General features: G+C 38.4%; 1 protein-coding gene across 1 annotated transcript in view; it reads left to right on the top strand.

The window, feature by feature from the left end:
- Positions 1 to 18,042, top strand: part of SLC49A4 (solute carrier family 49 member 4) — a 99,117-nt gene that overhangs the window by 13,937 nt on the left and 67,138 nt on the right. Inside the window, exon 2 of the mRNA XM_063116680.1 lies at positions 7,549 to 7,642. Within this exon, the coding sequence (XP_062972750.1) occupies positions 7,549 to 7,642 (94 nt within the window). The remainder of the gene's footprint in view (positions 1 to 7,548; positions 7,643 to 18,042) is intronic.

Here is an 18,042-nt window from a genome sequence, read left to right as displayed (position 1 = left end):
TAACTATGGCTTTATGAATAGGCGTGTTTTTAGTGTGGAAGAATTCTCTGAGTGATTTTATCTGTGTAGCATGGATTGTGTTCATGTCCAGCAGACCTCTTCATTCTTCTTTCTTGCTGATTGTTATTCTTTCAATGTATGGGTTGGGATGGAGCTTGCAGTGTTTTGTGAGTTCTGTGCGATTGAGTCTATTTATTTCTTTGAGTTCAGTGTATGATTCCGAATGAGTATGTGAGGATGGGTATTGCATAGATGTTGATGACTTCAAAAATGTTTTTAGAGTTAAGTTTGGATTTTAGGATTTGTGATAGGCGAGTTTTATATTGCATTCTTAGTTGAGTTTTTACTGTGGAGTGATTAAGTTTCGTGTTTTGTTGGAATCCTAAGTATTTGTATGTTTCATTTTCTTCCATGTTATGTAGTATTTTGTTATTTAGTGTTTCTACTGTTTCTTCTCCTCTCCATTTCCCTCTTTCTATGAGTAGCCTCCTGCATTTTCCTATCCCGAATTCCATTTTCATGTCTGTCATCAGTTCTTCAGTGACTCGCAGGAGGCCTTTTATCTGTGTCAGAGTTGAGGTAGACTTTGCTGTCATACATGCACAGGAGGTGATCTTGTGGTTTGCTTGTTTTTGTCATTTTACGTCGATGCCGTATGTGTTGTTAAGAGTGTTGGATAGTGGATTGAGACACAGGAAGAACCATAGAGCGCTGAATGTGTCAACTTCAAATATGCTGTGTTTGATATTTATTTTTTTCTGTCTGTATATGATCCCTGTCTGTTGTTGGGTATATTGTCATTCCCCATGTCTCTATGATTCTTGTCAGAAAGTTTTGGATTGAGGGATGTATTTTGTATATTTCAAATACTTTTTTCAAACAACTGTGTGGGATGGAGTCAAAAGCCTTTTTATAGTCTATGTAGCAGGTGTGGAAGTTTCTTCTCTGTTTTTCTGTTTGTTTCATGATGACACTGTCTATTATTAACTGTTCTTTGCATCCTCTGCTGTTCTTTTTACATCCTTTTTGTTCTTCTGTGAGTATATTATGTTGGGTGAGATGTTCTTCAATTTTCCGTGTGATTGTGGCAGTTATAATTTTGTAGAGTGTTGGGAGGCATGTTATGGGTCTGTAGTTAGCTGGGGTTTTGGGTTTAATGTAGGTTTTGCCTTCGGTAAGGAATAGCAGAAGTAGGTGAGTGTTCTATGATGGTGTTGATCTGTTATCATTATTATTTATTACATTTCTGTACCGCCCCATTGCCAAAGCTCTCTGAGCAGTTTACAACTTTTAAACCATTAAATATGTAGTTTACAAAATTTAAAACCAAAAAACACATGAACAGACAGTACACACAGAAACAACATATATCTAAAAACAACTTTGTGCAATCAGCCATACCGTAAGACAAATCCAGGATCAATTAAAACTCATCATATGCTGCCAAATCCATGGGAAAAGAGAAAAGTCTTGACCTGCTGCTGAAAAGATAACACTGTTGGTGCCAAGCAGGCCTTGTTGGGGAGATTCTTGATGCCCCCCCTCCCCCGCCCTGGAATGCTCTCTCAAGGGAAGCTTGCCTGGGGCTCACACTATTAACTTTTTGGCAGTAGGCTAAGACTTACCTGTTCTCCCAAGCTTTTACAGTATTTTAAAGCATGTTTAAATATTTTAGTGTTTTTGACATTTTAGTATTTTAGTCCCTGTGTTGTGATTTTTGCCTCTTTCAGCTGATAATATATTTTATGCTGTGTTGGCATGTTTATTAGTTTTATATTGTTTGCTTTTATTGGGATTTTTTTGGTATTTTTTAAAATTGTAATACACTTAGAGAAATGTATTTTGAGGGGTTTAATAAATAAAACAAAACAAGATAAGATAAAATAAGTAACAGCGGTTGAGAAAAACATCATCCAGACTTTTCAACTAGAACTTGCAGTGTTGACACACTCTTTCTCCCACCTGCCCCATTTCCACTTTTTTGATTAAGTAGTCACTGTGAGACTTCTTTCTTGGATCTGTCATCTGTCTTCAGAATCAAAAAGGACACTGTTGTTTATAATCTGGTTCCTGAACAGAACTGCATTCTGTGAGGAACTTAAAATGGTATGAAAAGTTCTCATAGGATGTTTGATGCTTGCACAGTTTGACTGTGAGCCAGTCACTAATGACGTAAAAGGTTTCAACTGCAAGCTTTTTTTTTCTGAGTTAAAGTTTAGATGTCGCATGCAACTTTGTATCAGGATATTTCTCCCATTGTGATCATTTTCCAACTTTGCTTGAAAAGTGTTATGCCAGAAAATGCTTAAGCTTACAGGAGCTCTTTGTAGGCCTCAGAGTGTGTATAAGAAGCTATCTAGTCTTCAAAGCAATTCTGTGAACTGTTATCTATCCCGCAATGAAGTGTCCCAGAGTAGCTAATAAACTTATCAAAGCATAAATCTCAATAAAATACCTTTCAAAAACAAAAACAGGCATCTTCCTTGAATGGGAGTACCACTCACTGAAGTTGCTTCCAATGGATTTTGGGTGCTCGTTCAAGAGGATATCTCAGCCCTTAAGAGAGGTTTAGGGGCATAGAGAGAATGGGGAGGGGAAAAAATCCCTTTTCACCAACCTCCTATGAGCACTTCTTAGGATCCAAGCCAATGTTTCAAGATATAGAAATGATGTGGAGATTGTTTAAAAGTGATCTTTTTAGTATTGTGTAGTCATATGTCTCTAATTTTGTTTAGATATTTTGTTTGCTTTTAAAATACAAACCCAAGTCACACCATGGGTCAAATGCTGGTTATAGGAGAGAGAGAGATTTGTTACTTAAAATAACAATTAACGACAAATACAGGGTGTGATCTAGAGTTTATGTCACTTGCAGTGTGTTTAGTTTGGAAAGGATATGTATTAGTTTCTCTAATTTTATGAAAACAAGGAAGCAGATGTGTTTTGTTGCTGCATTTGTCAACTGACATAAATTCCAATATTTGCTCATGCACAACCCTTAAATCAGGACAAGCTTACTCAACTGACTTGTCTGGGGAGAGACAAGCCAGAGTTCCTGGTTTGCACGTAATGCTATGCAAATCCTGGAATTTTGAGGGGCATACACCAGCATGCATGTATAGCGCCTGACTCCAGGTTTTATAGAAAGAAGCTTATTGGGGAGGATTTCAGAGAAGTGGGGCGGGGGGGGGGAACAGGTGCCTAAATCTTTTTCATGCCCACTGCCTTTCCCCTCATAGTTGCCTACCCCCTCAATAATAATAATAATAATAATAATAATAATAATAATAATAATAATACAGCTTTACTTTTATGGGTAAACCCTGTGTGTGTGTTTGCCTCTTCTATACTAAAAGTGCCCCAGCTTTTAAGTTGGCATTGGAGTTTCATCATATACATTTAGGTGTAATTTGTAGTTCACTTCACAATTGTAGCATACATTGAGCATAACTCAGCTAAATGTGGGCACGTTGCTCACCTTCATAGGATTCCCCTAGGCTCATCGGAGCATAGATAATGTAATTCAACTGGGAGGTGGGCTATATGCACAGAGTTCCCACTCACCCTAAAGGTTCCTAGTACCACATACATACTTCCTTAATGGCAGTGTCTGTCTGTTGCTCAACTGACCATATGTGAATCCTCTGTGGACTTAAAGCCACAGGCTGGATCATGTTCCTTAAAGATTAGCCCACATCAAGTATTTTAAGTTCAAGTTTTAAAATTGTTTTTTAAAAAAACATAAAAGATTAAAATCTAACTTGAAAACATACCTGATTTTAAGTCTTTGCTTGGCCTACTGTATATGTGCAGGAGCCACAGCTGTGATGCACCCAGCCTTTATAGAGTGCAATATTTTTAAAGCATCTCTAGCCAGCCCTCTGAACCATCTCTGTGACCTTTCTGCATTATGGCCTTAATCAAGCTACCTGCTTGACATTTTTAAAAGAAGATTTTTTTCTCTTCTTGGCAGTTCTTGACGTGTATGGCATTATTCTTTAACCATAGATAATTTCCGAGGTATGCATGCATATTAAGAAGACACAAAAGGTCGGAGAAATTGTCAGCACCACTCAAAGCACTTAAAAGCATCACGTTCTAATTTGTAGTTCAGGAACTGAATAGCTTGTACTAAAAGTGTAGCAGAAAGAATGTACATCCTTCATCTGAATCCATGAGGTTTTTGTATGGGATCCACACATTTTTGGCTGGCCTTGATGATCAATTAAACTTTGCACTTACCATTGCCTTGTCCCTCTCCTGAAAAGAGGATTGGGGGTCGATTGTGATGTCATGCTGAGAGCCTCTGAGGCTAAATACCACTGCAAGCACTTGTATTTCTCCCCAGTTTGAAGCTTGGGTGGGTGAATGGGTGATTGAGGTTTATTCCTGTTGCCCTGAGCCTCTGAAAATCTCCAAAAGTAGAAAGTTGTTTCACCACTTTTCTGAGGCTCAGTGTGAGGTCCATGAGAATCTAAGGCATTGTACTGATAGAGAGCAGTGAGACATCTTAAGATGTTCAGGTTGGAGTAAGCAACCTGGTGCCCTCCAGGTGTTTTGGATTACAATTCTCAGGAGCCCCAGTCAATATGACCAGTGGTCGGGAATAATGGGCATTGTAGTCTAAACATCTGGAGAGCACCAGGTTCCTAAGTCTGCCTAACGACAATACAGGAGGTGTGTGTGTGTGTGTGTCATGGGGGGAAGTCTCATTAGAAAAAGGTGTGTGCTACCAATGTTGAGCTGGCAAGTACATTAATAGATCCCTGCTCTTCTCTTTTAACACATTTTTGCATGTGGAGTCAACATTAAATATCTGAAATTGATTCATCAAGAGTAAGTGTCTGTACAACTAGTTCCAACATTCTGCTGCAATATAATGTGGGCAAGAAATAGAACTTAGTATGAAACTATAGAGACAGGAGCAGCATCGATTCTGTTATTGAATACCAGTGGATACCTATGTGGAGCAATAGCAGGAGAGGGCAATTGCCCTCATGCTCTCTTTTTGGGCTTCCCAGAGGCATCTGGTTGGCCATTGTGGGAAAAGAGTGTACTGGAGTAGAGAGGCATTTAATCTGTTCCAGCAGGGTTTGTCTTACAGTCTTCTGCGAATGACAGGCATTTTGTTAGTAATTGAAAAAATTGAACTTTCCTATTGCTGAATTGAGCTGTACTTTATTTTGAATTTAACTTCCATGAGGTCTTAGGCTATTGAGAAACTACAGGATCATGAAACAGAAAACTGGGTGCTTTTTCTGTTTGTCTGCATATTTCCACTGTTTTCAGTTGGGAGAAATGGGGTGGAATGCATTTTTAGATTTGCAAATCACGTTGCAAGCTCGGAAATGCACGGACTTCGACCGCAGATTGCATCAGAGTTCATGTTTAGTCAGTCTTGAAAGTGCAAACTGAGTAAATCCTGATGAAAAACAAACTGGGGAAAAATGTTCATACATCCCTAGCCTTGGGTTTTTCCTTTTCCTCCTGATTTGAAAAGAAGCCCACTGTGCATGCATTTATCCCAGGGCTTTCCTATGTTGCTAAAACACATGCATGCATGGGTGGGCTCCCCCTGCTCCCGCCACCTTGGAAGGAGAGTGCAGGTACAATTTGCCACATAGATGCGAAATGTTCCTTGTTTCAGAGTGAGTGAGTGGTTTTCCTCTGAGTAACTAACCTATTAAACTAAAACTCTTGTTAAATGTTAGTATAAATTTGCCACTCCTCACCTCATCCTAGCAGCTTTATAATCAAATAAAAGTTGATGCTTTTATTTGCAGCAAAAATGCCTGCAGTTGTGCATCCCTTTCACGGTCAGGGTGAATATTTCATCTTCTGTGTATAAATACGCAATAATTACCAAAAACATGGGAATTTCTTTATTTCAGTTTTTGTTGTTTTTTGGGGGGCGGGGGAAAGACCTAAGCTATTATCAATATACAAAAAAAGGTAGTTAAAATAATTGAATGTAAAATAAATTGAATGTAAAATCAAGTCATCAAATGTTAATTCAAACAGAAAAAGTTGCAGTGCTTCATGAAGTCATAAAATGTTCTTTGGTTCCAGCTAGTTTTAGGTGGAAACTTCTATGTATAAAATTTTAATTATTATATTTTTCCCATGGAAAATTGCATTGTTTCATTAAAATAATAATGAATGAACACACAATAGATGTTAAGTCTGGCAACTGGAAAGAGAACCACTTAAATTTAAACTGTAATTATAACATTATGATATGCCTTTAGGCCCAGCACCTCCCCCCATGACTTACAATTTAAAAACTTTAAAATAATGTGTAACAAGGGTAAACTTGTTTTTAAAAACAGAAAGTGGAATTGATTACATTTTAAATCATTCAAAAGCTGTGTGGAACAAAAAGCACACAGTGAAAGAATGATGGGGCCAGCCTAACCTCTCTAGGGAGAGGAGTTCCACAGTTTGGGTGCTGCTACAGAAAAGGCCCTGTCCTGTGTTCTCACCAAGCTAACCTCTTGGAAGGTGTCTAGGATTCCTTAAGTAGAGGTCATAATTCACCTTCTCCCAAGATGCATTTATTATTGCTTGCTGGATTTCACTAGCCAGGAGGCTCAAAGGCCCATGTGTGAGTCTGTTGGCAACTGGAAAATGACTTAAGCCTGTATATAGCTGCTTTCAAGTTCAGCCTCTGAAAGGAATGTGCTAGTGCATTTATTAAAATGAAATTATAGCAGTTTTAATGAAGCTGTTCTTTATCAGATTGCATCTCATTCTTCTGTAGCTGATGCATAGAGAAGACATAAAAATTCATTAAATGATAATGTAATATTTTAAAAATGCTAGGCACAGCACCTGGCAATTGGATCTGAGCACAGCAATACTTGCTTGTTTTTTTTTTTTTGCAATACTGACTAGTAAGCAAATTCTTCCAATGAAGAAATCGTTTTTTTTTTTCAAGATTAGCTTGAAGGTGCCATTTTAAAAACAGGAAGGGGAAAACTTTAACTGTTTCCAAAAAAGAAAAATAAGTATCCACTTATCTTCTTGGACATTAGTGCTGAAAAATTGTACAGCTTAGATTGACATTTGAATATAGTTACCCTGATCTGCCAGTGATTCCTTGTAGCTATGGCTGCTCTGATTTGCACACAGAGCTTTCTCCTCTTAAACGGCTTTCCTGTCACTTTCAATAACAGCTCTCTATGTAGATGACAGCTATGTAGAGTGGAAGTCGGTTTACATAGGTGTTTTGTGTATAAAGAGCAGCTTTGGTTTGGGACTTTAGCTGATACTTTAGGTTCAATAAAGCATCTTTCAGTACATTGTATCTCCCCCCCCTCAGTTAGCTTGTAGGTGAGTTTGAACCAGCAAAGATCGATACGCACATGCAGACAATTAAGATTGTTTTTTAAACAATTGATTATTCTGTTGGTTAAGTGTCTTTTCTTTATTATATCCTCCTAGATATACTTCATCAAATGCAATTGTGTAATTGCTAAGTTTTATATGTTCTACTTTGTTACTACTGCATCTGTTTTTCTTGTAATAAAATTACCCTTTTCCATTTAGGCCTCCGGATCACTGTGTTGTTAACATCATCTCTCATGGTGGTTGGAGCTGGCCTGAGATGTGTTCCTGTATCAGACCAAGTAACAAGGAAATGGTAAGAACTTTAATCTTTTTAGGGAGGTTTCAGATTATTTTATCAGTAGGATGTCAAAGGCTTTAATGCCTTAAATTCAAGGCAGAGTAGTGAAATTTTATGCAGAAAAATATCCAAAGAAGTTAATTCAAAGATTCAATCATGCTGTGCACTTATACCAATAATTTCTGACCATTGCTAATGAATTAAAGAGGCAAATCCAATGAAAGCTGCCTTAAATCCAGACTAGTTCTACAGGTAATTTAAAAAACATTTTAACTAGTCATTTACTATTTTTAAATTTTTTTCCAGCATTTGATTATATAGAAGCAGCTTTATTGTATAATTAATACATTCTAATCTTCCTTTTCTTACCTACTTTATCATAATGCTAAGAATTGCTGCTACAAGCTTCATCCATATGTAACAATATCTTATTACAATGTTCAGTCAACCCAATCTAGGTGGGTGTAGGGATGGAAGAAGGGGAACAATTGCAAAAGCCAAGATACATAGTGGCCAATTATACCTGATGTAGCAGTGGTATCTTCAGTAAAGTGTGTATGTTAAACCTCTCAAGTTCCATGACTTCATACTAGAAGAGATTCTTAGTGTCTGCTTCATATATCCGCTCCAAACTTCTTATTGGTTAATACGAACACTTGGAATTAGATGCTGGAGTGTTGAGCAGACAGAATATGAAAGTAGAGAAACAGCACTAAATCACAGTTTGTCTGTACATTAGGGAGCTCAACCTGTATTTTGGGGTTAAACTACTATTAGTGCAAGCCATGGTTTTGTGTCATTTTTAAATCTCTTTGGAAGGTTGTTATACCAGAAAAGTAGTATATAACTGCTTAAATTAATAATAAATGCTGCCTAAATATATTGGCAGGGGGCAGAATAAAATCCTGCATGAATGCACACTAATGGACACTTTTGTGAACCGCCCAGAGAGCTTCGGCTATTGAGCGGTATAGAAATGTAATAAATAAATAAAATAATGGTCCCAAGAGGATAATGGATCTTCTGGCTCTACTAGTCCACTCTTAGTTATGTTAGTCCCCAATGGTTCTGCTCTCACCTGCTAGATAACAGTGTCAAAGCACCAGCATTGTGAGGATTAACTTTCATCAAACCCTGGTTTCAATTTCTGGGCAAAAGGCAAAATCTGTTTATGCACTAATGTAGAAGTAATCCTAGTTAAAGAGAACCATGAAAATGAAGAGGGCATTAGTGTAGGAGAGAGGAGATGTATAAATCTGCCATATATTCCTAATCTATCCATAGTTAATTGAATAGTGCACATGATCATTGTAACAACACAATGTATTATTACAACTTAGACATCTTGTGCAGTAAGTAATCTTGATTTTTTCTTTTATATTCTCACCAAATAGGTGGCAGTTTAATAACATAATTGTCCTAATTTGGTGAGAAGAAACACCATTTCTTTCTTGATAAATCCCTGTATATGTCTTTTTACATGAAATGTTTTTTGTTTTGTTTCTCAGGCTATATCAAACAGCTGCTGAAATATGATAATATCAATGTTGGAGTTTTTGTTGTGTGTAATTGTCTAGTTCAATTTGTGTTTTGTGTGTGTGTGTGTGTGTGTGTGTGTGAGGGTTGTGAGCCACATTAGGCATAATTCTATGAAAAGGCGGCATACAAATAAATGGATTCTTCACAAGAATTGAAGTTGTACCTTTATTCTCTATTACAAGAAGAACTTAATGCTATTCTGTAAACATCTGAGAAAAAGAATTTGCAGAGTGAATACAGTTAGTTGGATGCTACAGTGGAATAGCTTCTGTCTTTCTTAAAGTGGGTATGTTGTGTTTTTCAGTTTTTTAAAGCCTAGAATGCTTTCCTAAAGCATGTTTATGGTCATTTTTGTTCTTTGGTTGGAAACTTACATCTTTCTATTAGCCTCTTTTAAGAAAACATGTGACACTGAGATTTCGGGAGAGTTGATCATCATTGAGGTCTTGGACTTGTGTTGCCTCAGCTAATTGTCACAATAGTGGAAGCTCCTTTTTGCCAACGCACAAAAATGTGAATTTATTGCCCCCAGAGTATACAAAATTAGGTTATGTGTTTCCATCTGGATATTCAGGTGTCCTGTCAGATATAGATTCATGTACGCTCAGACTGCAAATCTGAGTTTGCAAGAGGAGCTTAATTCCAACAGACTGAACTCCTTTTCCCAGATCAGCAGTTGTATTAACAAGGAGCAACTCTGCCTTCATTAGCTTCCATTTGTTCACCCCAGTCTAGTCCATTACTGAGCATAAGCACCAAATCAGAAACTCAACAGCTTCCCTAGAATTCAGTGAAAAGGACTGAAAGATGTTTGCATATTGTCATGCAGATGATGCTTTGGGCTGCCCAGGAGGACTATATTACTTAATTGTCATATTGGGACATAGCACTAAACTATCAATTAGTGTGGGTTGGAAATTTATGTCTCTCCAGATGTTATTAAACTGAACTCCCATCACCCCTCAAAATTGGCTATGCTGGGCAGAGTTGATGGGAACTGCAATCCAACAACATATGGAGAGCCATAAATTGTTCACCCCTTGTTTAGTGCAACAAAAATGGGCCTAGTCTTTTCCTGGGCTTGCATGCTTCCTCTTCATCTCTACATCCTTCCACACTAAAAGCTCTTGTGTTTAGTTAGCTTGTCATTTGTCATGTCATCTGGAGTGACAGCCTGTGATGAATATTAACTAGAGTTAATTTAAACAAGCCAACTTCAAGCCATGGTTTCTGAAGCTGTCTTATTTAAACTAAACATAATTAATGTTAACTATGGTTCCTGGTTTGGAAGTTATGGGATGCCACAGTTAACTAAGAGTAAAAGCAAACACTCCTCAGCCATGTGGGCATAGGAGAGGGGAGGAGGAATCACACAAGACTTGGAGGATGTTAGTTTTGTTTGAATCAGGTTAAACCATGGTCTAGTGCTATGTCTGAATGTGACTGAAGTGTCGGGTCTCACCCAAGTAAGACATTTTATTATCTGTATGTGATAAGTGTGGCCTTACAGGTATTCTGCAAACCATTTTCATACAGATTGCTAAACTGTTTATTCCCTGGTGTCTTGAAACAAATGTTTTGCTCTTTGGCAGTGGATTATGTATTTCAATCCCTACTGGTGAACCCTTGATATAAAGATTAGTTTAGAATTCTTTTTTTAGTGAAAGCATTGTTTGTTGGGAGAGAGATCTAATGCATATTGGTATCAGGACTGGGCCATGGCCAAGTACATGTCAGAAATCAGGACGAAAGAATAACCAAGGATAAATATGAGAGAGCTCATACTGAGCTGCTCAAGCATGTCTCAGCTGAAACAGCAAGCCCTTTGTACCCTTTCCTGCCCAGAAAGATCAAATTATCAGCCTATTTCAATGGAGTCAGTTCAGGGCCAGAAGGTTCTTCACTGAGAAGCTGCCACCTGCCATTCAATGGCTCACCACTTAAGAGAGCATCTACTTGTAGGTCAGAAATGTGAGAAAAGCGAGTTACTTTTAGTCATCCAGCTTTCCAGTTAGCAATGACTTAAAATATTTAAATTATTGATTTAAATGTTACCTATCTCAGTTACTAGTTATGATCTGAGGCTATTTAAGTGACCCAGTGGAAGGCATTAGCAGTTTAAATCTAGTATTCTGTCGTCTGAGAACTGCATGATTAAAAACTACTATAAAATCCTAATGGCAATCACTCATGGATATCCAGGGATTTAAAAGGGCTATGAACACTGGAGTTTTAGTACCTTCTGTCTCTAATGATCTTTCCTCTGCAGGTTAAGATGCATGCTATAAGGTCAGGGTGCTGAAATATCCATTGCTGTTGCTCACAACATAGCTAACTATATAAAAATACTCAATTTTCAAAAGATTTGGCAGCAATGGAAATTAAAGGTCAAGGATTTTTTCTTGATTTAAATTCGGTGGAAGAATGACAGTGCAACCCTACGTCTATGAGTACTATTAAAATAACTTTTTTGATTCTTTGTTACACCCTTCTATATTAGTCCTTGTTTGTGCGTCTAAGAAATTGAACATTTCTGCTGCTTTTTTGTTTTTAAAGCCAGTTCTCAGAATCCCTGGTTGCAGGGCCAGGATAAAAAAATCAGTGCAAGACTCACACCCATAAAATATACCCATAAAATAGATACCTATTAAAAATTGATGCAAGACATAGATACCCTAAAGAAACTTGAAAGGGCATTCAGGGAGCAGAGATTCCTAATCTCTGCAGTTCATTGCTCTAACTGACCCCTTATTTTTCTTTCCATTCCCTGGCACTTCTCATCCCTCTACGTTCATTCAGCCCTCAGTTTCCCAACTGTATTCCAACCAATGATAACATGTATTTGTAAGCAAAGTTAATGCAATTTGCAAATGTTCTAATTTGTGTTTTCCAATTTCCAGAGTTTGATCTAGTGGGTTCAGAGTTGGGGAATAAGTGCTGTCTCAGATTTTGCAAGCAAGGATGCCGTTTATTACAATTCCAGCATATTACCATCCACAGTGGGCATAATCCTTCTCAAATCAGGTGCAGTGACTGCATGCAAAGGAATCCCCATAGTGCTCAGCTGAGCTTTTGTTTTCACCCCCTCTTAATCTCTTTTACACATGCACGCACACCGTCCTGTTTAGAGCTAGCATGATAGGGTAGTGCATGGACTGAGAAGTCTGTGTGAAAGTTTTATCCCTCTGTCTCTACCTACCCCCACACCTCTGGGTTAAGTTCCTCAAATAACTTCACTGACCAGAAGGGCGTGAGCTAGGTGGGGACATGGGAAGCATGACCAAATCTCCCATTGCAATTTGTCAACATCACAAGAGCAGACTTCTCCCTTAGTGTGATGTCCTCTTCCTCTCTTCCCCCTTACACTACCCCAGATCTGCTCTGGAGGGTTCCCCAGCCCTCTGAAGCTGATTTGGGAGTACATGCAGGAGACTGCAGGGAGGAAGGGGAGTCTGTTCTTTCTGCAGTGTCTTTTCTGCTTGTGGTTGGTTACAGTTGGTTACAACCCATTCCCTGTAATTGCCTCTTGTGCTGCCTCCATTGTGAAAATTATGCTCTCTGTTTACAAAATTCTTGTAAGTTGAGATTCCTTATTTACCCATGAAAAATGTCCCTCATGCTAAGTTGAACATGATGATTTTGCTAATTAACCTGTTATGTCATAATGGGGAGTGTGTGATAAGAATTGTACTTCTATCTTTGATAGTAGTTTGGATTTAAAATGCATCATATATTTAAAGAATACAATATAAGTATCAACTAAAACCATGGAATGTAAAAGCTTGAATTTGAAATGAATTGTGACAGCATAAGCAACTGCAGACAATGGTTCAGTTGTATGTGACTCTTCTGTGCAGGCCAGTCTTTTTAGCAATTTTAGCTGAATCCCCCCCCCCCAAAGATATCAAATTTGCGCACACAGACTTGACAGTTTGATTATTATTATTATTTATTTATATAGCACCATCAATGTACATGGTGCTGTACAGAGTAAGACAGTAAATAGCAAGACCCTGCCGCATAGGCTTACATTCTAATAAAGTCATAGTAAAGCAATAAGGAGGGGGAGAGAATGCAAACAGGCACTGGGTAGGGTAAACAGGCACAGGGTAGGGAAAAACTAACAGTATAACTAACAGTCTAAAGTCCGAGTAACATCAAGTTTTAAAAGCTTTAGGGAAAAGAAAAGTTTTTAGCTGAGCTTTAAAAGCTGCGATTGAACTTGTAGATCTCAGATGTTCTGGGAGAGCATTCCAGGCGTAAGGGGCAGCAGAAGAGAATGGACGGAGCCGAGCAAGGGAAGTAGAGACCCTTGGGCAGGCGAGAAACATGGCACCAGAGGAGCGAAGAGCACGAGTGGGGCAATAGTGTGAGATGAGAGAGGAGAGATAGGGCGGAGCTAGACCGTGACTCAGTATCAAGCTTTTGAGGTCAACTTTACCCTGCTCCTTGGAATAGAATCAAAAGAAATAATGAAATATATTTAAAGGGCTTTGAAACAAGGATTTAAGTGGAAAGCAATCCATTGTTTTCACATAATCTGATTTAGTGCTCACTTGATAGCTTTTTCTAAAGAGAATGAAAAGTTCAGGGTTTCACAATTCTAGCTTAAGAGTTCCATAAGAAAAGTTCAACATGTCTGCCGTCTGTGGTTTGGTTTTGACCATTCTTATAATATGTAAATTGTCATAGCTTTGTGAAACTGAAAATACAAAACAGAATGAAATGATAAAACAAAGTGCTTGTTAATATGAGATTTATATATGTAGCATCTACATTGTTTCACTTTTATTCTGTCTCACTTTCAAATACATCCGATCTAAAACTTTGAGACGTTGGGTCAAGTTAGCAAGTGAATCATTTTGTGGTCTACTCTTAAGGTCATTTATAGTGCACTCAGTCTGATTGCCTATATGTATTTACCTATGAGGGAAGCATAAAACACTGCCTCAAGGCAAGATCAATCTTTTATGGACATTTGCCAAGCATTTGTCTTCTTCCTGAGTATAATAAGCAGCCTACTATACAACAACAATGTCTTAATGACTTAGTGATTGGTTTTAGGTTTGGGCTGCAGTGTGAAATTTAATTCATTTTTTTAAGCACTTTGATTTTTGGACAGATGCCCCTAGTGAACTTCAGAGTATTAATAATTTTATTATTTGTGAGCTGCATTGAGTGAACTGGGTTACTGTCCTTCATATGAAAATCAATAAAACATTTGGTGGGGAGGAGGGGAAGTTCACATGCCAAGTTTCCGTGAGGAAAGGAAACCATTGAACCACCAGCATATATATACTTCGCAATGAGTAATAAAATTTGAAGGGAGTTACTTTGTAAGGGAGTTTGTAAATGGGGCCATTAAGCAAAAAGTGCTTAGGAGATGAACCAAAACTTAAGGCAGGCTGTTTGGCCCAGCTTGTGAAGACCGCATGAATTGTGGCTCTTAAAGGAATAAGTCGTGGACTGTGTTGCTAATGCAAGATTTAAACCTGGAGCATCTAGGATGTACTGGTGGTCCCTAGCTTAGTTGCTGTTACCTGTGCACTGTTTTTGTATTTGATTTTGTTAGAGTGAGGGAATGTTCAGGCTCAATCTCCTTTATCAGGACTCAGACAAGGGGCAAAGAGCTACATCTGATGGAACTACTTGTTACAAAAGTAGCTGTTGATGGGGTTGTGGAGAATCAGTAAAACCATAAGATACAGTTTTACCAGAGGATTATGAGAATGTATCATTATGGTCCTATAAGGAAAGTGAAACCAGATTCATTAGCTATTGTATCCATCAATTAATTTCAGGAAGCTGTGAGTCTTTGGCGAGGAACAATTGAAAGATGTCTTCTGACTGTATCCTACTTGCTGACTAGAAGGAAGTGTTACCTAACAATGCTAAATGGGGGAAGGGAATTACGTTAAAGGCAATTAGGTAATAGAATTGGTTATGGAAGTGCACTAGCTTAGGGAGATAGGTAACCTCCTTCAAATTTTTGTGAACCGCCCAGAGAGCTTCGGCTGTTGGGCGGTATAAAAATGTAATAAATAAATTAAATAAATAACTGTAAATATTTTAAGCAAGCACCAAATAACACTTAATGTTGGTATCCAACCTGGCTAGGCATGGCCAAACCAGTAAATTCTCACCCCATTCTGTCCTGTTTTGGGGCAGGAAGGGGTGGCCAGACTTCTTGGCTGCCACCCAGCATCTGCTGAACCTGGCACAGGCTGCTCCTGCCTTTCTTCCTGCAGAGAAGAGTGATGGGAATTCTTCAGCCCCTGCTTTGCAGAGGTGAGGAAGAGAGCTGGGGAGTGCTGCTTCTGCCACTGCTTGACCCTGCGGCTTGAGGTCCCTCAGAGCAGCAGCTGAAGCCTGGACTTAAGGAAAGAGGCAAGAGAGAACCTTCTTAGATGTTGCTCAGTGGTGGGGTTCAGAGCCTTTCTGCTGTGCAGCATCTGAAACTGGCAGAGCATCAGCTAAAGCCAAAATGATCCCCTTTGCCTTTCCTGCTCTTGCCTCCATCATGCTGGTGACTACAATTTTTGGCTTGGCAAGTAAGCCAAGCCCAAAATTGAAGATGGTTGCATTTGAGGCACCTTGATAAACTGAAATTGGGGGCAGCTTGGCTCTCCCAGCTTCCAAAAGCTTTCTGCTTTGTGGTGATTCTTTCTACAAGCATGGGGTGGGCAGAGGATGTTTTGGCTTTTAATTAGATGTTTCGGCTTTCAACTCTCAGATGTCCCTGCCAGTGTGGCCAGTGGTTAGGAATTCTGGGAATTGACGTCCAAAGCATCTGGATATTTACTTTCTGCCCACTCCTGGTTTACATAATGCCACTTTGATTAGTCCAATTGTATCCATCAAGTCAGCTCATGTTAGTGAGAAATTGTTAACTTCTAAGTTAATTTGCATCTCTTTAGTGTTTCATTAAAGAGTTTATACCTTCAATATGTGTATTTATTTGGGGGACTTCTTTAAGCATGGCATCGTGAAAGAAATCAAAAAAATGTTGAGATGTTTTTTGTTTTTGTTTCCTTACCTCTGACATCTTCTAATAACACATGCTTGCCTGCTAGCTTTGATTCTATATGCCCTTGTCTTTCAAACTTAGATGAAGCTTTGACCGAAGAAACATTCTCAAGTGTCTGACAGCTGTGATGGCTGTGCAATAACACGGTATTATGATGTGAAGATCTGAGGGAATTTGTCACTGTACTGTCAGAGGTCTCGCTGCATCGTTATGTTGTTGCCTTTTAACTGTCAGGATATCTGACAGAGATGCCATTGTCTTGGCCTGGTATTGCAGTGTTCGTTTCATTGCAAATCCCTGACGCTTGGCGGACGTTCAGTAAAACCGTTTCAAAATAACAAGATCCCCTCCCCCCCCAGTTACTTAAGAAACAGAAGCCCACTGACTTTCAGAATCTTTACGTTTTCTTTCAAATAGCAAGCCCAAAAACACAAGTGAAAGGAACCAACCATGTTCAGCACCGAAACCATTCTGGATGGAAGTTGCCCATTTCCCTATTTGCTCATTCTTTTGTAGCCAGGAGTCGTTCCTAAATCAAGCTATGGACAGCACCTTCACATAAGGGTCCATTTTTCTTTTTGCTCTGCTAAAAAAAAAGGCTCATATATGCACCTTCATTTTTTCTGCTATTTTCTACCCACAATTTGTTTCTTTTATTATTATTGAGCAAAATTGTTTGCACATCACCCAGTGTATTGGAGACTACATGTATTGACAATGAACTCAAACATATAAGCTGTCTTCATAAATATTTAGCAAGCATGTCACTTTTTCTGTACAAATATGTCATTTATCCCCAAAAGCTATTTGTATGGAAATCAACACTTATTCTAAGTTTACATTGGTAGGTGGAAATATTAGTTTCTGCAAAAAAAATAACTTTATTTTTCAAGCTTTATGTCTAGATATGAACATTAGTCTTCAAGCTACTGTAGAAGCAATGTTACCATTTATAATGCAATAATATTTGATAATTGTTTATGTATATGCTTCAGTATTCATAATTCATCAATTTAACCTGAGAGCTTTAGTTAAGAACATGTATCTCTTGCTAAGTAGCTATGTGTTCCTTTTTTAAAATGTGCAGAACTATTAACACTATGATATAAAATAATTCTTAATACATTATTTTTTGAAAGATATTTTTGTGTCTGCTTCTTGAATGATTTACTTACATTCAGTTGCACTAGTGTTGTTTATTAGTTTGTGCATTAATTGAAAATATCTATATGAACTCATTGATTCAATTTAGTGTATCTTGAAAGAGCTGCTACCACTTCACATATTGCAAAATTAGTGTGCACATTACACAATAGTGTAACCTTAAACACACAGACAGACAAAAACACGTATATCCAGGAGTTGCTGTTGACCCTGAGACACTTTCCTTGCTATGGCTGAGGCACCCTACTCTTTCCTATTTTTATTTTTAAAGTATTTTAATGGTTTTTTTACTGGCAGCTGGAATTGCTTCAAAGTGAACTTGGAGCCTCTAGATGTTGCGATCTGAATGCCTCTGGGCAGGTCAATTCTCCTGTGTGACTGGCCATGCCCACCCAAAGCAGCTGTTTCATGGTCGTGCCCAGGACATTTTTCCAGTTTTCCAAATGTGCTCCTGGGCCCAAAAGGTTGCCTATCCCTGGGTTACACTATGGAAAAACAGACGGTGCACACTAAGGGCAGTATCCAGTGGTATTGCTCTGGTTATGCATTTCATGTAGCACTAGTGTAAGCAACCTCTGGCGCAACACCAACAGTATATCTTGGCATGATGGGTTTTCTGGGGAAATCTGTTATGCCAGCATATGCTACTCGTCGCTTATGCTAGTGCTATATCAGTGGCATGAGT

The sequence above is a fragment of the Elgaria multicarinata genome, chromosome 2, assembly GCF_023053635.1.
Source record: "Elgaria multicarinata webbii isolate HBS135686 ecotype San Diego chromosome 2, rElgMul1.1.pri, whole genome shotgun sequence".
NCBI lineage: Eukaryota > Metazoa > Chordata > Lepidosauria > Squamata > Anguidae > Elgaria > Elgaria multicarinata.
This window is presented reverse-complemented; position numbering and strand designations above follow the sequence as displayed.